The sequence below is a fragment of the Heptranchias perlo genome, chromosome 5 (assembly GCF_035084215.1).
Source record: "Heptranchias perlo isolate sHepPer1 chromosome 5, sHepPer1.hap1, whole genome shotgun sequence".
NCBI lineage: Eukaryota > Metazoa > Chordata > Chondrichthyes > Hexanchiformes > Hexanchidae > Heptranchias > Heptranchias perlo.
The window spans coordinates 27441041-27462928 of NC_090329.1; the positions used below are offsets into that span (position 1 = coordinate 27441041).

Below are 21888 nucleotides of genomic sequence, written 5' to 3' on the forward strand. Positions count from 1 at the left end.
ATCCTCTCTCTTAGCTCATCAAAAAACTCAATCAAGTTAGTTGAACACAATTTGCCTTTAACAAATCCATGCTGGCTTTCTTTATTAATCCACACTTGTCCAAATGACTATTAATTTTGTCCCAAATTATCATTTCTAAAAGCTTCCCCAGCACTGAGGTTAAACTGACTGGCCTGTAGTTGCCGGGTTTATCCTTACACCCTTTTTTGAAGAATCATGTCACATTTGCAATTCTCCAGTCCTCTGGCACCATCCCCAGATCTTCGGATGATTGGAAGATTATGACCAGCACCTCTGCAATTTCCACCCTTACTTCGTTCAGCAACCTAAGATGCATCCTATCTGGACCGGGTGACTTATCTACTTTAACCGTTTCTAGTACCTCTTCTTTATCAATTTTTAGCTATGGGCCCTGACAACATCCCAGCTGTTGTGCTGAAGACTTGTGCTCCAGAACTAGCTGCGCCTCTAGCCAAGCTGTTCCAGTACAGCTGCAACACTGGCATCCACCCGACAATGTGGAAAATTGCCCAGGTATGTCCTGTCCACAAAAAGCAGGACAAATCCAATCCGGCCAATTACCGCCCCATCAGTCTACTCTCAATCATCAGCAAAGTGATGGAAGGTGTCGTCGACAGTGCTATCAAGCGGCACTTACTCACTAATAACCTGCTCACCGATGCTCAGTTTGGGTTCCGCCAGGACCACTCGGCTCCAGACCTCATTACAGCCTTGGTCCAAACATGGACAAAAGAGCTGAATTCCAGAGGTGAGGTGAGAGTGACTGCACTTGACATCAAGGCAGCATTTGACCGAGTGTGGCACCAAGGAGCCCTAGTAAAATTGAAGTCAATGGGAATCAGGGGGAAAACTCTCCAGTGGCTGGAGTCATACCTAGCACAAAGGAAGATGGTAGTGGTTGTTGGAGGCCAATCATCTCAGCCCCAGGGCATTGCTGCAGGAGTTCCTCAGGGCAGTGTCCTAGGCCTAACCATCTTCAGCTGCTTCATCAATGACCTTACCTCCATCATAAGGTCAGAAATGGGGATGTTCGCTGATGACTGCACAGTGTTCAGTTCCATTCGCAACCCCTCAGATAATGAAGCAGTCCGAGCCTGCATGCAGCAAGACCTGGACAACATCCAGGCTTGGGCTGATAAGTGGCAAGTAACATTCACGCCAGATAAGTGCCAGGCAATGACCATCTCCAACAAGAGAGAGTCTAACCACCTCCCCTTCACATTCAACGGCATTACCATCGCCGAATCCCCCACCATCAACATCCTGGGGGTCACCATTGACCAGAAACTTAACTGGACCAGCCATATAAATACTGTGGCTACGAGAGCAGGTCAGAGGCTGGGTATTCTGCGGCGAGTGACTCACCTCCTGACTCCCCAAAGCCTTTCCACCATCTACAAGGCACAAGTCAGGAGTGTGATGGAATACTCTCCACTTGCCTGGATGAGTGCAGCTCCAACAACACTCAAGAAGCTCGACACCATCCAAGATAAAGCAGCCCGCTTGATTGGCACCCCATCCATCACCCTAAACATTCACTCCCTTCACCACCGGCGCACTGTGGCTGCAGTGTGCACCATCCACAGGATGCACTGTAGCAACTCGCCAAGGCTTCTTCGACAGCACCTCCCAAACCCGCGACCTCTACCACCTAGAAGGACAAGGGCAGCAGGCGCATGGGAACAACACCACCTGCACGTTCCCCTCCAAGTCACACACCATCCCGACTTGGAAATATATCGCCGTTCCTTCATTGTTGCTGGGTCAAAATCCTGGAACTCCCTTCCTAACAGCACTGTGGGAGAACCGTCACCACACGGACTGCAGCGGTTCAAGAAGGCGGCTCACCACCACCTTCTCGAGGGCAATTAGGGATGGGCAATAAATGCCGGCCTTGCCAGCGACGCCCACATCCCGTGAACGAATAATAAAAAAAAGTATCTCAATGATCTCCTCTTTTACTGTGACTTTGGCAGCATCTTCTTCCTTGGTAAAGGCAGATGCAAAGTACTCATTTAGTACCTCGGCCATGCCCTCCGACTCCATGCGTAAACCTCCTTTTCAAGAACGTAAGAAATAGGAGCAGGAGTAGGCCATATGTCCCCTCGAGCCTGATCTGACATTCAATAAGATCATGGCTGATCTTCAACCTCAACTCCACTTTCCCACCCAATCCCCATATGCCTTGATTCCCTTCGAACCCAAAAATCTATCAATCTCAGTCTTGAACATGCTCAATGACTGAGCATCCACAGCGCTCTGGGATAGAGGATATCAAATATTCACGAACCTCTGAGTGAAGATATTCTTCATTTCAGTCCTAAATGTCCGACCCCTTATCCTGAGACTATGTCCACTAGTTTTAGACTCTCCAACCAGGGGAAATATCCTCTCGGCATCATTTGGTCCCTAATCGGCCCCACCCCTCCTCTTACTACCCGTTTACTATTTATATGCTTCAATGAGACTTTTGGATTCCCTTTTTATTTTAGCTGCCAGTCTGTTCTCATGCTCCCTCTTTATCCCTCTTATTTCCCTTTTCATTTCTCCTCTGTACTTTCTATATTCAGCCTGGTTCTCATTTGTATTATCAACCTGACATCCGTCATACACTCCCTTTTTCTGCTTCATCTTACTCTCTATCTCTTTCATCATCCAGGGAGCCCTACCTTTCCCCACTCGTGGGAATATAGCTAGACTGCACCTGAACCAGCTCCTCTTTAAAGGCCGCCCATTATTCGATTGCAGTTTTGTCTGCCGATCTTTGATTCCAATTTATCCAAGCCAGATCCATTCTCATCCCATTGAAATTGGCCCTCCTCCAATTAAATATTTATACTCTTGATTGCTCCTTGTCCTTTTCCATAACTAATCTAAATGTTATGATACAATGATCAATGTTCCCCTACAGACACTTGCTCCACTTGACCCACCTCATTCCCCAGAACAAGATACAGCAATACCTCCCTCCTCGTTGGGCCAGAAACATACTGATCAAGAAAGTTCTCCTGAACACACTTCAAAAATTCCTCCCCCTCTTTGCCCTTTACACTATTACTATCCCAGTCCGTGTTAGGATAGTTGAAGTCCCCCATTATCACTACTTTATAGTTCTTGCACCTCTCTGTAATTTCCCTGCAAATTTGCTCCTCTATATCCTTCCCACTAGTTGGTGGCCCATAGTATACACACAGTAGTGTAATGGCACCTCGATTGTTTCTTAACTCTAACCTAATAGATTCTATCCTTGACCCCTCAAGGAAATCCTCTCTCTCCAGCACTGCAATATTCTCCTCAATGAATACTGCCACTGCTCCCCTCCTTTTTTTCCTTCCCTATCTTTCCTGAGCATCTTGTATTAGGTGATATTTAGTACCCAATCCTGCCCTTTTTTGAGCCAGGTCTCCATTATTGGCACAACATCATATTCCCAGGGGGCTATTTGGGCCTACAGCTCACCAACCTTATTTACCATGCTTCGTGCATTTACAAACATGCACTCTTAACCTATCTTAGACTTTCTCATTCTCTCTTAGTCTGATCCCAGCTAATACTGCACTATTTCTTACTCTAATATTATCTGTCTTACCCAAAACTTTGTGCACCTTGTTTTTCCTTTCCAATGCTACATCCTGGTGCCCATCCCCCTGCCAAATTAATTTAAACCCTCCCCCACAGCACTAGTGAACCTCCCCACGAGGACATTGGTCCCAGCTCTGCTGAGGTGCAACCCATCCGTCTTGAACGGGTCCCTCCTGCCCCAGAACTGGTCCCAATGCCCCAAGAATCTGAAGTCCTTTCTTTTGCACCAAGTCTCTAGCCACACATTAACCTGCCTTATCTTCTTATTTCTGTACTCACTAGCGCGTGGCACTGGGAGTAATCCAGAGATTACTACCTTTGAGATCCTGCTTTTTAACTTCCTCCCTCGCTCCTGAAACTCTGACCGCAGGACCTCATCCCTTTTCTTTCCTATGTCGTTGGTACCCACATGGACCACGATTTCTTGCTGTTCTCCTTCCCCCCGCAGAATGTTCTGCACCCTCTCCGTGATGTCCTTTACCCTGGCACCAGGGAGGCAACAAACCATGCAGGACTGACGTTAGTGGCCACAGAAACAACTGTCTGTCCCCCGACTATTAAATCCAGTAGGACTACTGCATTTCTACACCTCACTGTACCCCGCTGCAGTTCTTTGCCTCATCGTGCCATGCTCAGGACTGCACTCCTTTGAGGTGTGGTCACCCTTAATACCGGTTTGAGAGTGTCACACTCCCAGAAGATTCCTGCACTGCCTCCCTCTTCCTACTCTATCGGATGGCCACCCACTTGCTATCCTGAACTCTCTGTGACTGCGGGGTGACCACCTCCTGGAACGTACGATCCAGGAAACCTTCAGCCTCCCTTATGCTCTGCAGTGACTCCAGCCGTCCCTCAAGCTCAGAAACCCTCAGCTTGAGCTCAAGCAACTGGAGGCATTTCCTGCACATGTGGCCCTCCAGGACACGTGAAGAGGCCTGAAGTTCCCACAAGGCGCAGGAATTGCAGGCAGTGGGTCTCAGCTGCCCATCCATTATATTTAGAAACCTTTTCTTTCTAAACTCCATTTACATACTCGATTATTATTAGTTTACTTACTGTTTACTTACCCCGATTAACCTACCCTTTTATTCCGGGTCTCTCAGAGCTCCTCCTCTCTGTTCACTGTGATTTCGCTCTCTCTGTTCTTAGTGAATGGGGAATGGGCTCCTCCCCTGGTGCTCAGCACCACTTCTCCTGACTCTGCTCCGCTCCCGCTTTTGTTCCGATACTTGGGGCTCCTCCCCTGGTGCTCAGAACCACTTCTCCCAACTTCGCTCCGCTCCCGCTTTTGTTCCGATACCTGGTGCTCAGCACCACTTCTCTCAATTAAATTATCTATTTATTTATAGATAATTACTTTTTAGTCTGTTTTGTTTTTTTCTTGTCGCTTTTTAAATTTAAATTTAGCACCTCCTTCCCCCTCTACACCTAATTCCCACTCACAACAAATTCTCAAGTTCCCACTTGGTTCACAATCCACTCTCCTTGCGATCTGCTCTGTACTGCAGCAAATAGCCACCTACTTTATTCACCTTTTGAGAACAGCAGTTACAACTGCTCAATCAGCTTCCAGCTCACAGTAAGTACCCTCTATCCAAGCAATCACTTACAGTTGATTGACTGTTAACTGCCACTGACTTGCAGTTTATATTAACCGTTAACTAACTTGTAGTTTCTTTTAAAGTTTTAAAGTTCTAAGTTAATTTTTAAACTAAATTTTAATTTAAATTCACCCACTACTTTACCAGAGTCCCAAATCTGGTAATTTATTCATTGGCACCAGGAAGAATGACCATCAAAGCTGCTGGATTGTTGTAAAAACCCAACTGGTCATGAATATCCTTCAGCGAAGGGCGTCTGCTACCCATAGCTGGTCTGACCTAAGTGTGACTCCAGTCACAGAATATGTGGTTGCCTTAATGCCGAGCAAGTCACACAGTTGTGAAAAAACAATTGCTACAGAACTACAGTGGTTCAAGGAGAAGGCCCACCACTACATTCTTAGGGTAACAAAGGATGGATAATAGACGTAGCTCAGCCAGCGTCACCCACATCCAGAGAACAACAACATAAAGTTACGCTGCAGGTTATGTTCCACAACACTGGTGACAATGGAAACATTTGTGCATGCATAGCTGCACAAAGTTGCACTTGCTGGTCCTGGACTTTCCCTGCTCGAGGTGTGCAGGAAGACAAGAAGAGAAAATAATAAATATCATCTTAAAAAATTACAATGAGAACCTTTTTTTAGTTCTATAGCAATTGGAAGAATCCCAACACATGTTAAAATATTTCACATATAACTGTTGCATTGGGGTTTCAACAAAGTGACAAATAGAATTATCAACGTCATTACCTTTTATTTTGAAAATATTTGGTTCATTTTTATTGATTGATTAAATAAGTTTAATAAATCAAATGATGCTATTTGATGAGTGCCATGTGTTGGAGAACTGTCTGCTGATTTTAGGAACTTGGTTTCAATCCCTTTATTCGACGATAATTGTCACTAAGTTAGTAATCCAACTCAGGTGGATGATTTGATACCAATACTGGGTACACCAAGTGGAGGAGTTCCATACCATTCCCGAGCAATAGGCCTCCCTCAACATTAAGGCCGATTTCATGATTGTGCCCTCCTGGCGGGGAGGTTCAACTCCCCAGGAGTACATGTTTGGAAAACATGGTGGCGATCAACATTTTCAGTCCATTCATTTAACATATCTGAGATATCTCGGTATGTGCCCTGGCAGGTGAAACTCCCCGCCAGAAACACACGTTCATAGAATCGGCTCAAATAAGCCACTACCCAAATATGAAAAAATAGATTTTCTTGATATGAATGACGCAGAGTGTAATAAGAGTCAAAACTTCATCTACTTTGGTAATATTTTATATTTCATTATTGACGCTGAGAAACATGAACGGAGAGGTCAACGTTTCAAATTTGCCAAGAGTAAGAATTTCTGGTTGCTTAGCTACACAGCTGTAGTTGTCAGGCTAGCCTTCCATGTACCAAGAATATGCCAGCGTCAATATCATCAGCACCCTTGTGGCAGAGGAAATCTGGAAGAGCTACTTCATCTTCTGGAACACCACGGACTGGAAGCTTGCGTTTTGAGACTACACAAGCTTAACTATGGGTTTGAACATGTAATCTAGGCTGACACTTCAGTGTGGTACTGAGGGAGTGCCTCATTGCCAGAAGTGCTATCTTTTGGATGCGACATTAAACTGGGGCCCAATCTACCTCCTTAGGTGGATGTAAAAGATCCAGTGGCACTATTTGTAGAGCAAAGGAATTCTCCCAGTGCTCTGTACAACATTCCTCCTTCAACCAACACCACTGAAAAAATACAAATTGTGTGGCCTTTCAGTAATTTGTTGTTTGTAGGATCTTGTTATGTGCAAATTGGCTGCACAACAACAGTGACTGCAACTTCAAAAGGGAATCCATTTGCTTTGAAATATCCTGAAGACATGATAATGCACCATATAAAGGCAAGTTCTTTATTTAGTCTACTGGAAGCACTGAATTATATTTTTAAACTGCAAACCAGGGTACAACTCGTGTTGCTTGAATGAATTATCAATTTGCACTCAATTTCCTCACTACTGAGGAAATAGATTACGTAGAAAAAGTTTCTTGAACGATCTTTATCCTATTTCATAAAAATCAGCTTGAGATTTTAAACATCTCGAATAATCATAAATAATTCCTGTGCTATATCGTAGAATTGTGTCCATTGTGCCTGTGCCGGCTCTTTGAAAGAGCTTTCCAATTAGTCCCCCTCCCCCGTTCTTTCCCCATAGCCCTATTAATTTTACATCTACAAGTATTTATCCAATTCACTTTTGAAAGTTATTATTGAATCTGCTTCCACCACCTTTCAGGCAGTGTATTTGAGATCATAGCAACTCACTGCATAAAAAATGTTTTCCTCCTGTCGCCTCTGGTTCTTTTGCCATTTACCTTAAATCTGCACCTTCTGGTTAGCGACCCCTCTCCTTATTTACTCTATCAAAACCCTGCATGATTTTGAACACTGCTATCAAATCTCCCCTTAACCATCTCTGTCCTAAGGAGAACTATCCCAGCTTCTCCAGTCTCTCCACGTAACTGAAGTCCCTCATCCCTGGCACCATTCTAAATCTCCTCTGCACCCTCTCTAAGGCCTTGACATCCTTCCTAAAGTGTGGTGCCCAGAATTGAACACAATACTCCAGCTGAGGCCTAACCAGAGTTTTATAAAGGTTTAGCATAACTTCCTTGCTTTTGTACCCTATGTCTCTATTTATAAAGTCAAGGATCCCTTATGCCTTTTTAACAACCTTCTCAACTTGTCCTGCCACATTCAAAGGCTTCTGAACGTACAACCCCAGGTCTTTGTTCCTGTACCCCATTTAAAATTGTACCATTTAGTTTATATTGCTTCTCCTCATTCTTCCTTTCAAAATGAATCACTTCACACTTCTCTGCATGTGTCTGCCCATTTCACCAGTCCGTCTATGTAATCCTGAAGTCTGTTCCTATCCTACTCACTGTTTACTACATTTCCGAGTTTTGTGTCATCTGCAAACTTTGAAATTATGCCCTGTATTCCTAAGTTCAGGTCATTAATATATATCAAAAAGAGCAGTGGTCCTAACACTGACTCCTGGAGGACACCACTGTATACTTCCCTCCAGTCTGAAAAACAACCATTCACCACTACTCTCTGCTTTCTGTCTCTTAACCAATTTTGTAATCACGCAGCCACTGTCCCTTTAATCCCATCGCCTTCAATTTTGCTGACAGGTCTATTATGTGGTACTTTATCAAACGCCTTTTGAAAGTCCATATACACATCAACCGCACTACCCTCATCAACCCTCTCCATTATTTCATCAAAGAACTCAATCAAGTTAATCAAACACGATTTGCCTTTAACATATCCGTGCTGGCTTTCATTTATTAACCCATATTTTACCAAGTGCCAATTAATTTTGTCCTGAATTGTTGTCTCTCAAAGTTTCTCCACCACTGAAGTTAGGTTGACTGGCCTGTAGTTGCCAGGTTTATCCTTACACCGTTTTATGAACAGGGGTGTAACATTTGCAATCCTCCAGTCCTCTGGCACCACTCTAAGGAGGAATGGAAGATTGTGGCCAGAGCCTTCGCAATTTGCACCTAGGATGCATCCCATCCGGAATGGGTGACTTTTCTATTTTGAGTGCTGCCAATCTTTTAAGTACCTCCTCTTTATCTATTTTTATCCTATCCAATTTCTATACTACCTTCTCCTTTACTGTGACATTGGCAGCATTCTCTTCTTCAGTGAAGACAGATGCAAAGTACTCATTTAGTACCTCAGCCATGCCCTCTGCCTACACACAAAGATCTCCTTTTTGGTCCCTAATCGGCCCCATCCATCCTTTGACGACCCTTTTACTATTTATATTTTTATAAAAGACTTTTGGGTTCCATTTTATGTTACCCGCTAATCTATTCTCATACACTCTCTTTGCCCCTCTTATTTCCTTTTTCAGCTCTCCCCTGTACTTTGTGTTCAGCCTGGTTCTCTACTGTATTATGAAGCTGACATTTATCATAAGCCTCCTTTTTCTGTTTCATATTAATCTCTATATTTTTAGTCATCCAGGGAGCTCTAGCTTTGGATGCCCTTCCTTTCCCCCTAGTGGGAATGTGTCTAGCCTGTACCTGAATTATCTCCTCTTTTAAGGCTTCCCATTGCACATTTACTGTTTTACCGGCCAATCTTTGATTCCAATCCACCTGGGCCAAGATCCATTTTGAACTCACTGAAATTAGCCCTCCTCCAGTTGAGTATTTTCACATTTTATTTTTCCTTGTCCTTTTCCATAACTACGAGAAAATAACAAACCTAATGATATTATGATCACTGTTCCTCAAATGCTCCCCCACTGAAACATGCCCCACTTCATTCCCCAGGATTAGATCCAGCACTGCGTCCTTCTCGTTGGGCTGGAAACATACTGATGAAGAATGTTCCCTTGTACACATTTCAGGAATTCCTCCCCCTCTTTGTCCTTTACACTATTATTTTCCCAGTTTATATCAGGATAATTATCACTACTCTAAAGTTCTTGCATCTTTCTGCAATTTGCCTGAAAATTTGCTCCTCCATCTCCTTCCCACTATTTGGTGGTCTATAATATACATCCAGCAGCACAATAGACCCTCTACTGTTCCTTAATTCTAACCAAATAGATTCTGGGCTCAATTTTCAAACTGAGCTGGGAAGGGCCCGGGGGTTCAATCTGAGGTCGGGAAACCCATTAGAACGGGTTTCCTGGGCGTCCTTATGATTTTGATGTAAGGACGTCTTTTATTATTTTTTGTCGGTTTCCCGTCCTGCTGACTGGCTGATTGACAGGCTGGGCTCAGACAGACGGGAGACCAGCCAGGGAGAGGCCGTCTGCAGGTAAGTCTTTGTTTGCATGGATGGGCGGGGAGGGCATGGAGCATGTATGAGCTTAGGGCCATGGGTGGGCAAGGGGCACAGGTGGGCATAGGGGTCGCGAGCCACGGGGGATGGGATCGGGGGTCAGTCAGGGGGAGGGCTGGATCGGGGGTCATTGGGGGGTCGTGATCATTGAGGGGGAGGGTCAGAGGATGGGGTCGGAGTCAGAAGATTTGGGTCGGAAGATTGGGGTCGGAGGGATCGGGGGTCGGAGAGGAGAGGATAGCAATCGGGGGGGGGTGCGGGGGTCCGCAATCGGTGGTGGGGGGGGGGGGGGGGGAGTTGGTACAGGTAGGCTTGTTGGGCCTGGGGGAAGCACTCCTGCTCCTCTGGGCCCACAAGCTGTGCCTTTCTAGGCACTTACCTGCAGTCTCGGGCCTTCTCACCTCCTTTTACAAAGCATAAAAAGGAGGCCTAGGAATCCTGGCCCCCTAGGATTGAAATGGGGAATTAGTTAAAAAGGGAGGCCTAAGGCCTCCTTGAGAGGTTTTAAGGCCCAACCCGCCTCCTGGGAGTGGGTTGGCCGTCTGCCGCTTGTCCTGCCCCTGTGAAAACCGGAAATGAGCGGGTTGGGGACGGGTCTGAAATGGTGGCCCTCAACCCACCCGTTTTTTACTTTGAAAATCGAGCCCTCAGTCTTAGCACATCATTTCCTTTCTAGTGCTGTAACATTATCTTTGATCAATACAGCCACCCCACCTCATCCCCTGCACCCCACCCCCCATCCTTTTATCCTTCTCTATCTTTCCTGAATACATTGTAACCAGGAATATTAAGTGCCCATTCCTCCCCTTGTTTGAACCAGGCTTCCGTTATTGCCACTATATCACAATTCCATGTGGTTACCTGTGCCTGCAGCTCACCAACCTTATTTACCACGCTCCCTGCATTTACGCACATGCACCCCAAATCCATCTTAGTCTGCCTCGCATTTCCCTTTGTCTGCTTCCTCCTATTTTTGAACTACTCTTTATTCTAATGCTGTTTGTTTCTCCCAGACCTCTGATGTATTGTATTAAGCTAATAAACTCTAAAAAAGGTTGAATTGGTTAAAGCTGCTTCAATAAAACAATAGTTTGTGGTGCCTACTTTCTGAAAATGGATTTCTATTCTATTGATTTATTAAGCTTGGATAATTTTAATCAAGTGATAATAAAGTTTGCTTTGTTATAATATCAACTGACTGCTACTAATCCAAATATTTGTGAACCATTTTGTGCAGTGGGTCCACACCGAATAATGGACTTTATGAAGGCCCCAAATCGCTGCCATAGGGAGTCACACTTTTATCTCATTGGCTGAGGCTGGTTTCAGCAAGAATCTGAGGTAGACCTGTCAGCCCCCAATGGTTCTGACGAAGTTCTACAGTCCAAACCTATCTTTTCTGTTTCCAGATGCTGGTGGACTTGCCGCTTATTTCAGCATTTCCCAATTTTATTTGTAGCTCAGTCACATCTTAGGGCTTAAGGATTGTGCCATCCAATGCTACTTTCAGGTAAATTGCCATTCTTCACCCTAGATGATCCGCTTCTATTGATGTTGTAATACTGATTGTAGCCTGATGTTAGACTGAGATTATAAGGCCCTCTGTCAATTTAAAACTATAGGTTTGGTCTGTGAACTGATCTCATAAAATTGACAGCAACCAGCTCAGCACAATTTACCCCCACAGACAATCAGTGAAACTGCACGCACCTCTCCACATATCACAGAATCATAGAATGGTGCCGTGCAGGAGGCCATTTGGCCCATCATGCCTGTGCCCGCTCTTTGAAAGTGCTATCCAATTAATCCCAATCCCCTGCTCTTTCCCCATAGCACTGCAAATTTTCCCCCTTCTAGTATTTATCCAAATCTCTTCTGAAAGTTATTATTGAATCTGCTCCCACCACCCTTCCAGGCAGTGCATTCCAGATCATAACAACTCGCTGCATAAAAAAATTTCTCCTCATCTTGCCTCATGTTAATCTGTGTCCTCTGGTTACCGACCCTTCTGCCACTGGAAACAGTTTCTTCTTACTTGCTCTCTCAAAACCCTCCATGATTTTGAACACCTCTATCAAATCTCCCCTCAACCTTCTCTGTTCTAAGGACAACAACTCCAGCTTCTCCATATTACGGCGGGAAACAGCTGGAGTCAGTTAGTTTCCCACCTGCTTGCGGCAACATGATGCCACGGCGACTTTACCCTGACTGGCCACTTACCGACTGCTGGCCTCGCGCAAATTGGGCGGCCGTGCAAGTAAGTGTGAGAAAGGGGCTCTGGAAGTGTTTCGTGGGAGAGATTCTGGGGCTGGAGAAGTTTCACGAAAGAAAGTAAAACACTTACCTTTCAGGATTTCTTCACGTCCCAATTCTCTTCCGAGTTGCTTCAGCCCGGTGGGAAAGAGTTAAAATGCAGTCGGGATCCGATTGACGTCATCGGATCCTGATTAGCACCTTTAAAGGAGGACCCTGCTGGCTTCAGGCGGCTGCCCTCGCCACCTGCTCAGAAGAGCGGGTTAAATTGGATGCGGCGAGATCCAGGTACCGTTGCAGCGGTAACTAATCACATTTTAACTGCCCACCCGCCCAGTTTCCCTCCCTTTCATTAATTTCCTACAGATTAAGTTTGTCCATCTTCATTTAGTCTTCTGTACCGTGACCCTTCTGGTAATTGTAAACAATTTTACAACACCAAGTTATAGTCCAGCAATTTTATTTTAAATTCACAAGCTTTCGGAGGCTTCCTCCTTCCTCAGGTAAACATTTACCTGAGGAAGGAGGAAGCCTCCGAAAGCTTGTGAATTTAAAATAAAATTGCTGGACTATAACTTGGTGTTGTAAAATTGTTTACAATTGTCAACCCCAGTCCATCACCGGCATCTCCACATCATGACTACCTTCTGGTAATGACTTTGGATGTTATGGATCTTAGATTGTGATAACCTTGACTGTTTTTTCTTTTTATCTATATACCAGGGCAGTGTAGTCAGGGGTGTAATATTCTGAGCTGCATGTTCATCTTCTATACCTCCCCTAATCGATCAGTATAGTTGTAGAACCTGAAGGAAAAGTGGGCAGGGATGCATACTGCTGCATCCCTGCCCTCTGCCTTCCTCCCTGAGTTCAGACAGCAGGCAAGTCGTCCAACTGGACCCACAGGAACATCTAACACAAACTCTCTAAACTGTTATATTGTGTGGATTTCAAGGAATTGTGAGGCCTATTTTTGCCAGTTCCTTAATCTGATCTTCAATTTGACAAGAAATAATTGGCTTTGCCACCGATCGAAACTGTCAAGGGAAAATGTTGTACATTCTTACCATTGCATATAGTTCGCGCTCCTGTTCCAAACTGGCTACTGAACCCATAGACTGCTTACTGGGGTGCACTTTCGCCTTCATCTGTTTTGTTCGCTCTTCCATTATTCGGCTTCCTGTGGAAACAAAGTGTTTTTGAATTTCAAAAGGAAATGCTAAGTTGAGCAAACTTAAAGCTGTCATACAGCAACAATTTTCTCCGTTATTTAATGGTGTTGTGTCGTACAACTAAATCTTCTTTATAAACACCTTGCAGTCGATTCTGTGCTCCCATTGCGGATGTAACACTGACAGGGAGAGTTCTGGTAAGTACCGCTCCCTGCTTTATGTGTAGAGTTCGCCCTTTCACCTCAACGACAATGACAAGTTGATACCATCATCACATCGCTAATTGCAGCTGCTGCTATTAATTTATTTTTTCAGCAAAAAGTATTAACACCTCAGCAAACAATAGCATTTTTCTCAGTCCAAGCTTCCAGATGACAATTAGCAAGGTTTTGCTGCAGGGGAGGTTTCTGAGCAGGCTGTTCAAGAAACTTAGCCTACCCAAAAATGGCTTCATAAAGTACGAATACCCACTTCACATACTCAGAGTTAATAGGACCCCGAATTAGTTTTAGCCGGGGCCTGGGCGGGGAAGCTGCGGCCAATTTCCCACCTGGCAGAAGTTGATCTGAAGGGAAAAGAGGCTCTTCAGGTAAGTGTAAAACTTTCCTTTGTGAGGCCAGGAGGAGCAGGAGTGCTTCTCCAAGCACCAAAAGGAGAGTCATGATCTCCTCTGCCCTGGACTCCCCCAGCATCCCTCCCACGACACCCTCCTGAAATCCCCTCCGCATCACTTACATGCAAGCTCGTGGGCAGCAGCTGCTCTCCACCCTCTTCATGCCCATTCTGGGTGGGAAGTGGACTGGTGGCATTTAAATGAGGCCCGGCATTTAAGTCAACTCGCCAGAACAGTTTCTCACCAGAAACTCGCTCCGAGTTAAAATCTGCCCCCTGGTAAAAAAATGGGTCTCGGTGACCAGGAGCTTTAGCAAATCCAGCAGGTTTATTTTGGAGTTGCTGCCTGTTGTGTGTCAGGAGGCAGCAACCTGAACAGCCACTAAACCTAATGTGAAAGAAGCTAATATTATTTGCTAAAAAATGTCTAGGAAAAGTGGATTTTTGTAGTGTGAATTCTTTGTCCAGGCTTGAACTGATTCTGAATCTCACTCTGCTTCGCTCTGGTGTTCGGTTGGGCTTTGACAACAGATTTGGGCTGCATTTACACTGTAACTGCTTTGCACTGACACTACAGCTGTAGTGTGAGTGCATCCAAACATGCCTACCTTCCCAACAGACATTCTTGAGAGTGTCTCTGCTGGACTGCTTCTATTCAACTACCTGGCCTACTTCCAATGCTTCTGCAGGCTCAGTTTCTGCTCCTCTGCTGGGATTCTCCACACTGTCGAGCTGACTCTGATCTACTCTTGCTGGATCCCACTTTGGTCTAGGTGTTGTTCCCATGCTGCTGAATGATCTTTACTTTGCAATTATCTGCTCACATCCCGTGGCCACTGACTCTGATCTACTCTGCCTTCTGAATGTCTTTATCATACTTCTTAGAGCTGGGTTGGATCAGCTCCTCAGGCGTCTACTGCTTCCAATCTTGTGTGTTACTTGGTGCTCTACAGCTGTTCCTTCGAGCATCCTCCTCATTTACACTGTTTCCTTGGATTCAGCCTTCACCCTTCCTCAGCTCTCTAGTCTTTGATACTCTGGTTTCCTGGATTTCACACCCACTGCTCCACACTTGTTCGCTAGTCCCCGGGATCAAGCTCAGCTGATTCCCGGTCAACTCTCTCTCAGCAACCTCCACCAATGCCTCAGCTGATGCTCTGTTCTTCCAACGGCTCCTGGATCCACCTACTCCTCACTGCTACCTGAATATTGGGAATATTGGTTGTTGGGTTGCTTCAACGCTGATTACAAGTGGAGTTCATCTCACCACAGCCCCCTGCCCTCAGGCTTTAACTTTGGACTATTTCATATTGCTTCTTCTCTGTTTGCAACTGCTTGTTGTTTCATCTAATCATTAGTCTTGTCTAATCTCTGCCATGTTTCTGTCACCCAGAATTCCCTTTGCGTGCATTTGTGTGCACATTTTGGCAGCCGCTCTTGACCCAAGCCCATTACTTCTTTCTCCCTTTTCTCCTCTCTCATCCCGATCACCTTGGCATTCCGCCTTTCATCTTTTCCCTCTCAGGTATTTTGCACCCCTTTGATTCTTTACCCCAAACAATCACTATGGCATGGTCTTTATTATCATGTCACACCTCAGCCTCTTCGCTCTACTCCTCTGCCATCTTCTCCTCATTCAAGCACCTCACCCTGTCCTTTAAACTCTCCGTTGTCTGCCAGCTCCCCAAGCCCCATTGCGGGATATCCTTCCTCAGCTTCTGCACCAAGCGACTCCTCATCCTCAGTGACTTCAATCTTTATCACAACTCCCCTTGCCCTCTCACTTGGTAAAATGTCAGACTTGGCTCAGTGTTAACACACTCACCCCTTGAGTCAGAAAGTAAAGTCCCACACCAGAGACTTGAGCACATAATCCAGGCTAATACTTCAGTACAGTACTGAGGGAGTGTTGCACTGTTGGAGATGCTGTCTTTCGGATGAGACATTAAACTGAGGCCCTGTCTGCCCTCTGAGGTGGATGTAAAAGATCCCAAGACACAATTCAAAGAAGACTGGTGTTCTGGCCAATGTTTATTCCTCAGCCAAATCATTAAAGTACAAATATCTGGTCATTATTGTTGATTAATACTGCTAGAGACAAGCTTGTACCAGGAATTAATGTTCTAGATGCAGAGTCTTTATAGATTTTATTAAAGGGAATGGTACTCACAGACAAACCCATGACAATGCAAAGACTGCGGAAAACCTCGTGTTATAGTTTCTGAGCTCAGTCACAGGGTGATTAGCCTGTAGGCCATCCCTGTGGGGGAGGTGAAGCAGGTAGGGCCTCAGTGAACTGAGTCTCAAAGTGTGGCAGATGCATTGGCCTCTACATACAGTGTTCAAGGAGAGATTATACTGCTCCCTTATGGTCATGTAACTGTTCCTCTAGCTCTGCAATTCACCTTCGATATTGATTATGACTTTTAAATTGCTCTACTGGAGTGCACAGGATGTATTCTGAACCTCTAGGTTCTTTGTTTCTCTTTCCTCATCTTTAATCTGCACTTCCATTTCTGACTTTTCTTTTGTCAATTGCCAATTGGCTAACATCTTAGTTATTACCATAACACACATTAACAATCCCTGTAATATTAATTTATTAATTAGGCCTTTATATCTTAATCTCACGCTGGTGGGTCAAGTGGAGCAAGTGTCAGTGGGGGAACATTTAGGGAACAGTGATCATAGTATCAAAACATTCAGATTAGTTATGGAAAAGGACAAGGAGCAATCTAGAGTAAAAATACTTAATTGGAGGAGGGCCAATTTCAGAGGGTTGAGAACGGATCCGGCCCGGGTAAATTGGAATCAAAGATTGGCAGGCAAAATTATAATGCAACAATGGGCAGCCTTGAAAGTGGAGATGATTCGGGTACAGTCGAGGTACATTCCCACGAGGGGGAAAGGTAGGGCAACCAAAGCCAGAGCTCCCTGGATGATGAAAGAGATAGAGAGTGAGATGAAGTAGAAAAAGGGGGTGTGTGACAGATGTCAGTTTGATAACACAAGTGAGAACCAGGCTGAATATAGAAAGTACAGAGAAGTGCAAAAGGAAATAAGAGGGGCAAAGAGAGAGTATGAGAATAGACTGGTGGCTAACATAAAAGGGAATTCAAAAGTCTTCTATAGGTATAGAAAAAGTAAATGGGTAGTAAGAGGAGGGGTGGGGCCGATTAGGGATCAAAAAGGAAATTCATGCATGGAGGCAGAGGGCATGTCTGAGGTACTAAATGAGTACTTTGCATCTGTCTTTATCAAGGAAGAAGATGCTGCCAAAGTCACAGTAAAAGAGGAGGTAGTTGAGATACTGGATGGTTTAAAAATTAATAAAGAGGAGGTACCAGAAAGGCTGGCTGTACTTAAAGTAGATAAGTCACCCAGTCCGGATGGAATGCATCCTAGATTGCTGAGGGAAGTAATGGTGGAAATTGCGGAGGTACTGGCCATAATCTTCCAAACATCTGTAGATACAGGGGTGGTGCCAGAGGACTGGAGAATTGCAAATGTTACACCCTTGTTCAAAGAAGGGTGTAAGGATAAACCCAGCAACTACAGGCCAGTCAGTTTAACCTCGGTGGTGGGGAAGCTTTTGGAAACGATAATCCGGGGACAAAATTAATCGTCACTTGGACAAATAAAGGAAAGCCATCATGGATTTGTTAAAGGCAAATCGTGTTTTCTATTTTTATTTCAGATTTCCAATATCTGAAGTATTTTGCTTTTGATTTCACATTTAACTAACGAGATTGAGTTTTTTGATGAGAGCAATCTGGTTGATGAGGTGTATGTGGACTTTCAAAAGGTGTTTGACAAAGCGCCACATAATAGGCTTGAAAGCAAATTGAAGCCCATGGAATAAAAGGGGCAGTGGCAGCATGGATACGAAATTGGCTAAGTGACAGGAAACAGACAGTGGTGGTGAATGGTTGTTTTTCGGACTGGAGGGCGGTGTACAGTGGTGTTCCCCAGGGGTCGGTACTAGAACCACTGCTTTTCTTGATATGTATTAATGATTTGGACTTGGGTGTACAGGGCACAATTTCAAAATTTGCAGATGACACAAAACTTGGAAGTGTAGTAAACAGTGAGGAGGATAATAATAGACTTCAAGAGGACACAGACAGGCTGGTGGAATGGGCGGACACATGGCAGATGAAATTTAACGCAGAGAGGTGCAAAGTGATACATTTTGGCAGGAAGAATGAGGAGAGGCAATATAAACTAAATGGCACAGGAACAGAGAGACCTGGGGGTATATGTGCACAAATCTTTGAAGGTGACAGGACAGGTTGAGAAAGCAATTAAAAAAGCATATGGGATCCTGGGCTTTATAGAAGCAAGGACTACAAAAGCAAGGAAGTTATGTTGAACCTTCCTAAAACACTGGTTCGGTCACAGCTAGAGTATTGTGTCTCATTCTGGGCACTGCACTTTAGGAAAGATGTGAAGGCTTTAGAGAGAGTGCAGAAAAGATTTACTAGAATGATTCCAGGGATGAGGGACTTCAGTTATGTGGATAGACTAGAGAAGCTGGGGTTGTTCTCCTTAGAGCAGAGAAGGTTAAGAGGAGATTTGATAGAAGTGTTCAAAATCATGAACGGTTTAGATAAAATAAACAAAGAGAAACTGTTCCCATTGGCGGAAGGGTCGAGAACCAGAGGACACAGATTTAAGGTGATTGGCAAAGGAACCAAAGGAAACATGAGGAAAAACTTTTTTACACAGTGAGTAGTTATGATCTGGAATGCACTGCCTGAAAGGGTGGTGGAAGCAGATTCAATCATGGCTTTCAAAAAGAAATTGGATAAATACTTGAAGGGAAAAAATCTTCAGGGGCATGGGGAAACAACGGGGGAATGGGACTAACTGGATTGCTCTTACAAAGCGCCGGCACAGGCCCGATGGGCCGAATGGCCTCCTTCTGTGCAGTAACCATTCTATGATTCTTCTATGATAATTGGTTAGCTTTCTTTGTACTCCCTTATTTTATAAAATAATTTTCTCTGTTTTGACTACTAAAGTTGATTTCTCATCTTTTATGCAGAGTATCAATCAGTTTCAGCAGTAGGAATGAAGCACTTCTCCTGCTTTTTTAAGACTTTGAGGTAGCGCTTTCTTGACAATAGTCCTGGCCTCAATCTATAATACGTAAGAACTTAGGTCCCATCTGGGATGCCAACTGTTGACTAATACTGTACAAACTTGGAGTTGTCTCTGTGCCAGGAATTAAAGTTCGAGATATAAATTATTTGCTTATTGATTTTATTAGAGGGAATGATACTCACAGACAACACACACGGGGATAAGAAGGCTGTGGAAGACCTCACTTTGAAGCTGCTGAGCTCCGTCAAAGGGTGATTAGCCCCTGGGTCTTCCATAATTATCATGACAATGGTCACACTTTTTATCCTACAGCTATAAGGCCATTGTATCATACCTCCTCTATGACCTTCACTTTTGGTTTACACTAACTTACTTCAGCTCAGCATTCCAGAGAGTGGGTCTCATTACAAAAACTGTCTTTACATGTCGAGAAAAGGTAAACATATCGGGGTGGAAATTGGTATGTATTGTGCTGGTTTATGAGGACCTATTTTTAGTTGTCCCAGGTGGATGCCTAAAACAGGCATTACGCAATTTAATTATGTAAATTGGGGCCCAATGCCTGTTGAACCCATCATGAAATTTGTCGGCCATGAGAGGGGCAGGTGTTGGGCTTACCTCATTCAGGTTTCTTTAGCGGCCTCCGTAGCCATCGATAAAAGGTATGTGACGTTTTTTTAAAAACATCCCTGTGCAGCCGAAGTGCTCCCCTCACTCCACAGAAGTTGCAGTTGATCCCCCCTCCCCACCACAACCCGTAGCACACTCCCCCTCCCAGGACTTACCTGAGGGCCGCTGCGGTGAGGCAGGTAGCCCATCATTCATGTCTTCTCTCGGACATGCTACCAGCTCGCGTGTTAATGGGGCCCGAGGACCAATCTCCAATGTTCCTTGGGCCTCTCGGTTCGGGGGACTGTCGGTCTGAAAATGGCCCCAGGCTAAAATCTACCCCATAGTTGCCAAACAGACAGATGCATCTATTATAAGGTGAGAACTGCACAAGGCTATCTTATTTGCCAATAGTTGGTACCGGCCATGCAAAAGGAACCTTGGTGATTTGAGCTGTCTTGTGACATTCTAAGATATTGCCTGTTTCACCAGATTCTCCAAAATGCACAAAGTGGAGCCCTGTACATAAAATGTATTCTCTGATACAACCTTTTCTCATTATTGCTTGTGGGACCTTGCTGTGTGCAAATTGGCTGCTGCGTTTCCCTACATTACAACAGTGACTGCACTTCAAAAGTACTTCATTGGCTGTGAAGTGCTTTGAGACGTCCTGAGGACGTGAAAGGCGCTATATAAATGCAAGTTCTTCTTTTCTTTCTCCTCCAAATCCACCATCATCCATTTTCCCCATGTCTCTTACAACCACTCTCAAACTCCCAGGTGCCTATTTTTAGATTCCAAGATTCTTGATACAGAATAAAGGGTTTCAATTTTGTCCAATTTATTTGAGAAACTATTAGATAAATGCTTTGAGGTGTAAAAAATTTCAGCTGCTCAAATATCAGATTCAAGCCTGAGCTATATATGATCTGCACTAGTCCAGTCAAAGGGATCTGCACTGGTCATGCCCTGCTCCAGTCACGAGCCTCAAACCATTTTCATCCAGCAACTTACATCGGCACCTCTCACTGACTCACGCTATTTCTGCGCCCTGATTCGTACCAATTCCATTCAGCAGCTCTCAACAACAAATTCATTCAGTGACTTTGGATGGGAAGTTAAAGGATTACAGGCGCTAAATTGGGCCGTGTAGCACCCATTGTTTCGGTGCTGCACGGCCTCTCCAACATCTAAGATGGCGTGCAAGTTTCCAGCGTGATGTGCGCCAGACGCCATTTGGTATAGGAGTTAGCGCAGGTGCAGATAACGAACGCTGGAATCATGTAAAGTCGGGAGAAAATGGCTTCAATCAGTGTGCAACGCTGATTTAAAGTGATAGACACCATTTTGGGACTTAATGCTCAACTCAACGCACAGTCTTAACCCCAACCATCTGAACGTGTCTTAGAGTGCCTGGAGGACCCCCCCACCGGCGCTATTTAAAGGGACAATGCAGGATTTACAGGTTAGTGGCTGGATTATTGCTTCTGGCGGCCGAGACATTTGTAACTGTTTTTGGAGGTCTCCTAGACTTGAATACTAGGACGCGGGGACACAGGCAAACATTTAGAGCCAGGACGTGCAGGAGTGAAGTTAGGAAATGCTTCTACACGCAAAGGGTGGGAGACGTTTGGAACGCTCTTCTGCAGACGGCAGTTGATGCGAGCTCACTTGTGAATGTTAAATCTGAGATTGATAGATTTCTGTGAACCAAGGGTATTAAAGGATATGAGACTAAGGTAGGTATATGGAGTTAGATCACAGGTCCACCATGATCTCATTGAATGGCGGAAATAGGCTCGAGGGGCTAAATGCCACGGCCACTTGCTGCCTCTTGATATGCGCCACCTTCTCCTGCAAGAACGTGGGACGTGTGTCTGGGTGATGTGCCTGTCATGGTTGAATAGCTGCCAGTGTGTGCGGCTTGAAACATCTGTAATGTGTAAGGGTGAGAGGAAGCATCTGATTGGAAGAGTTGAGTACTGATGGAAAGAGCTTATTGGTATGTGGGTGATGGGGGGGTGTAGTGCGTGGTGCAGTTGGTAGGAGACGCCACTTGACAG

The 21888-nt window shown here is 44.8% G+C and overlaps 1 protein-coding gene across 15 annotated transcripts in view; it reads right to left on the bottom strand.

Moving 5' to 3' along the window:
* The window catches only part of LOC137321665 (regulating synaptic membrane exocytosis protein 1-like), a 984914-nt gene that overhangs the window by 232141 nt on the left and 730885 nt on the right, over window positions 1–21888 (bottom strand). For all 15 annotated transcript variants that reach the window (XM_067984176.1, XM_067984183.1, XM_067984175.1 and 12 more), the window contains one exon: window positions 13394–13506. In XM_067984176.1, coding sequence (XP_067840277.1) covers window positions 13394–13506 — 113 coding nt within the window. The remainder of the gene's footprint in view (window positions 1–13393; window positions 13507–21888) is intronic.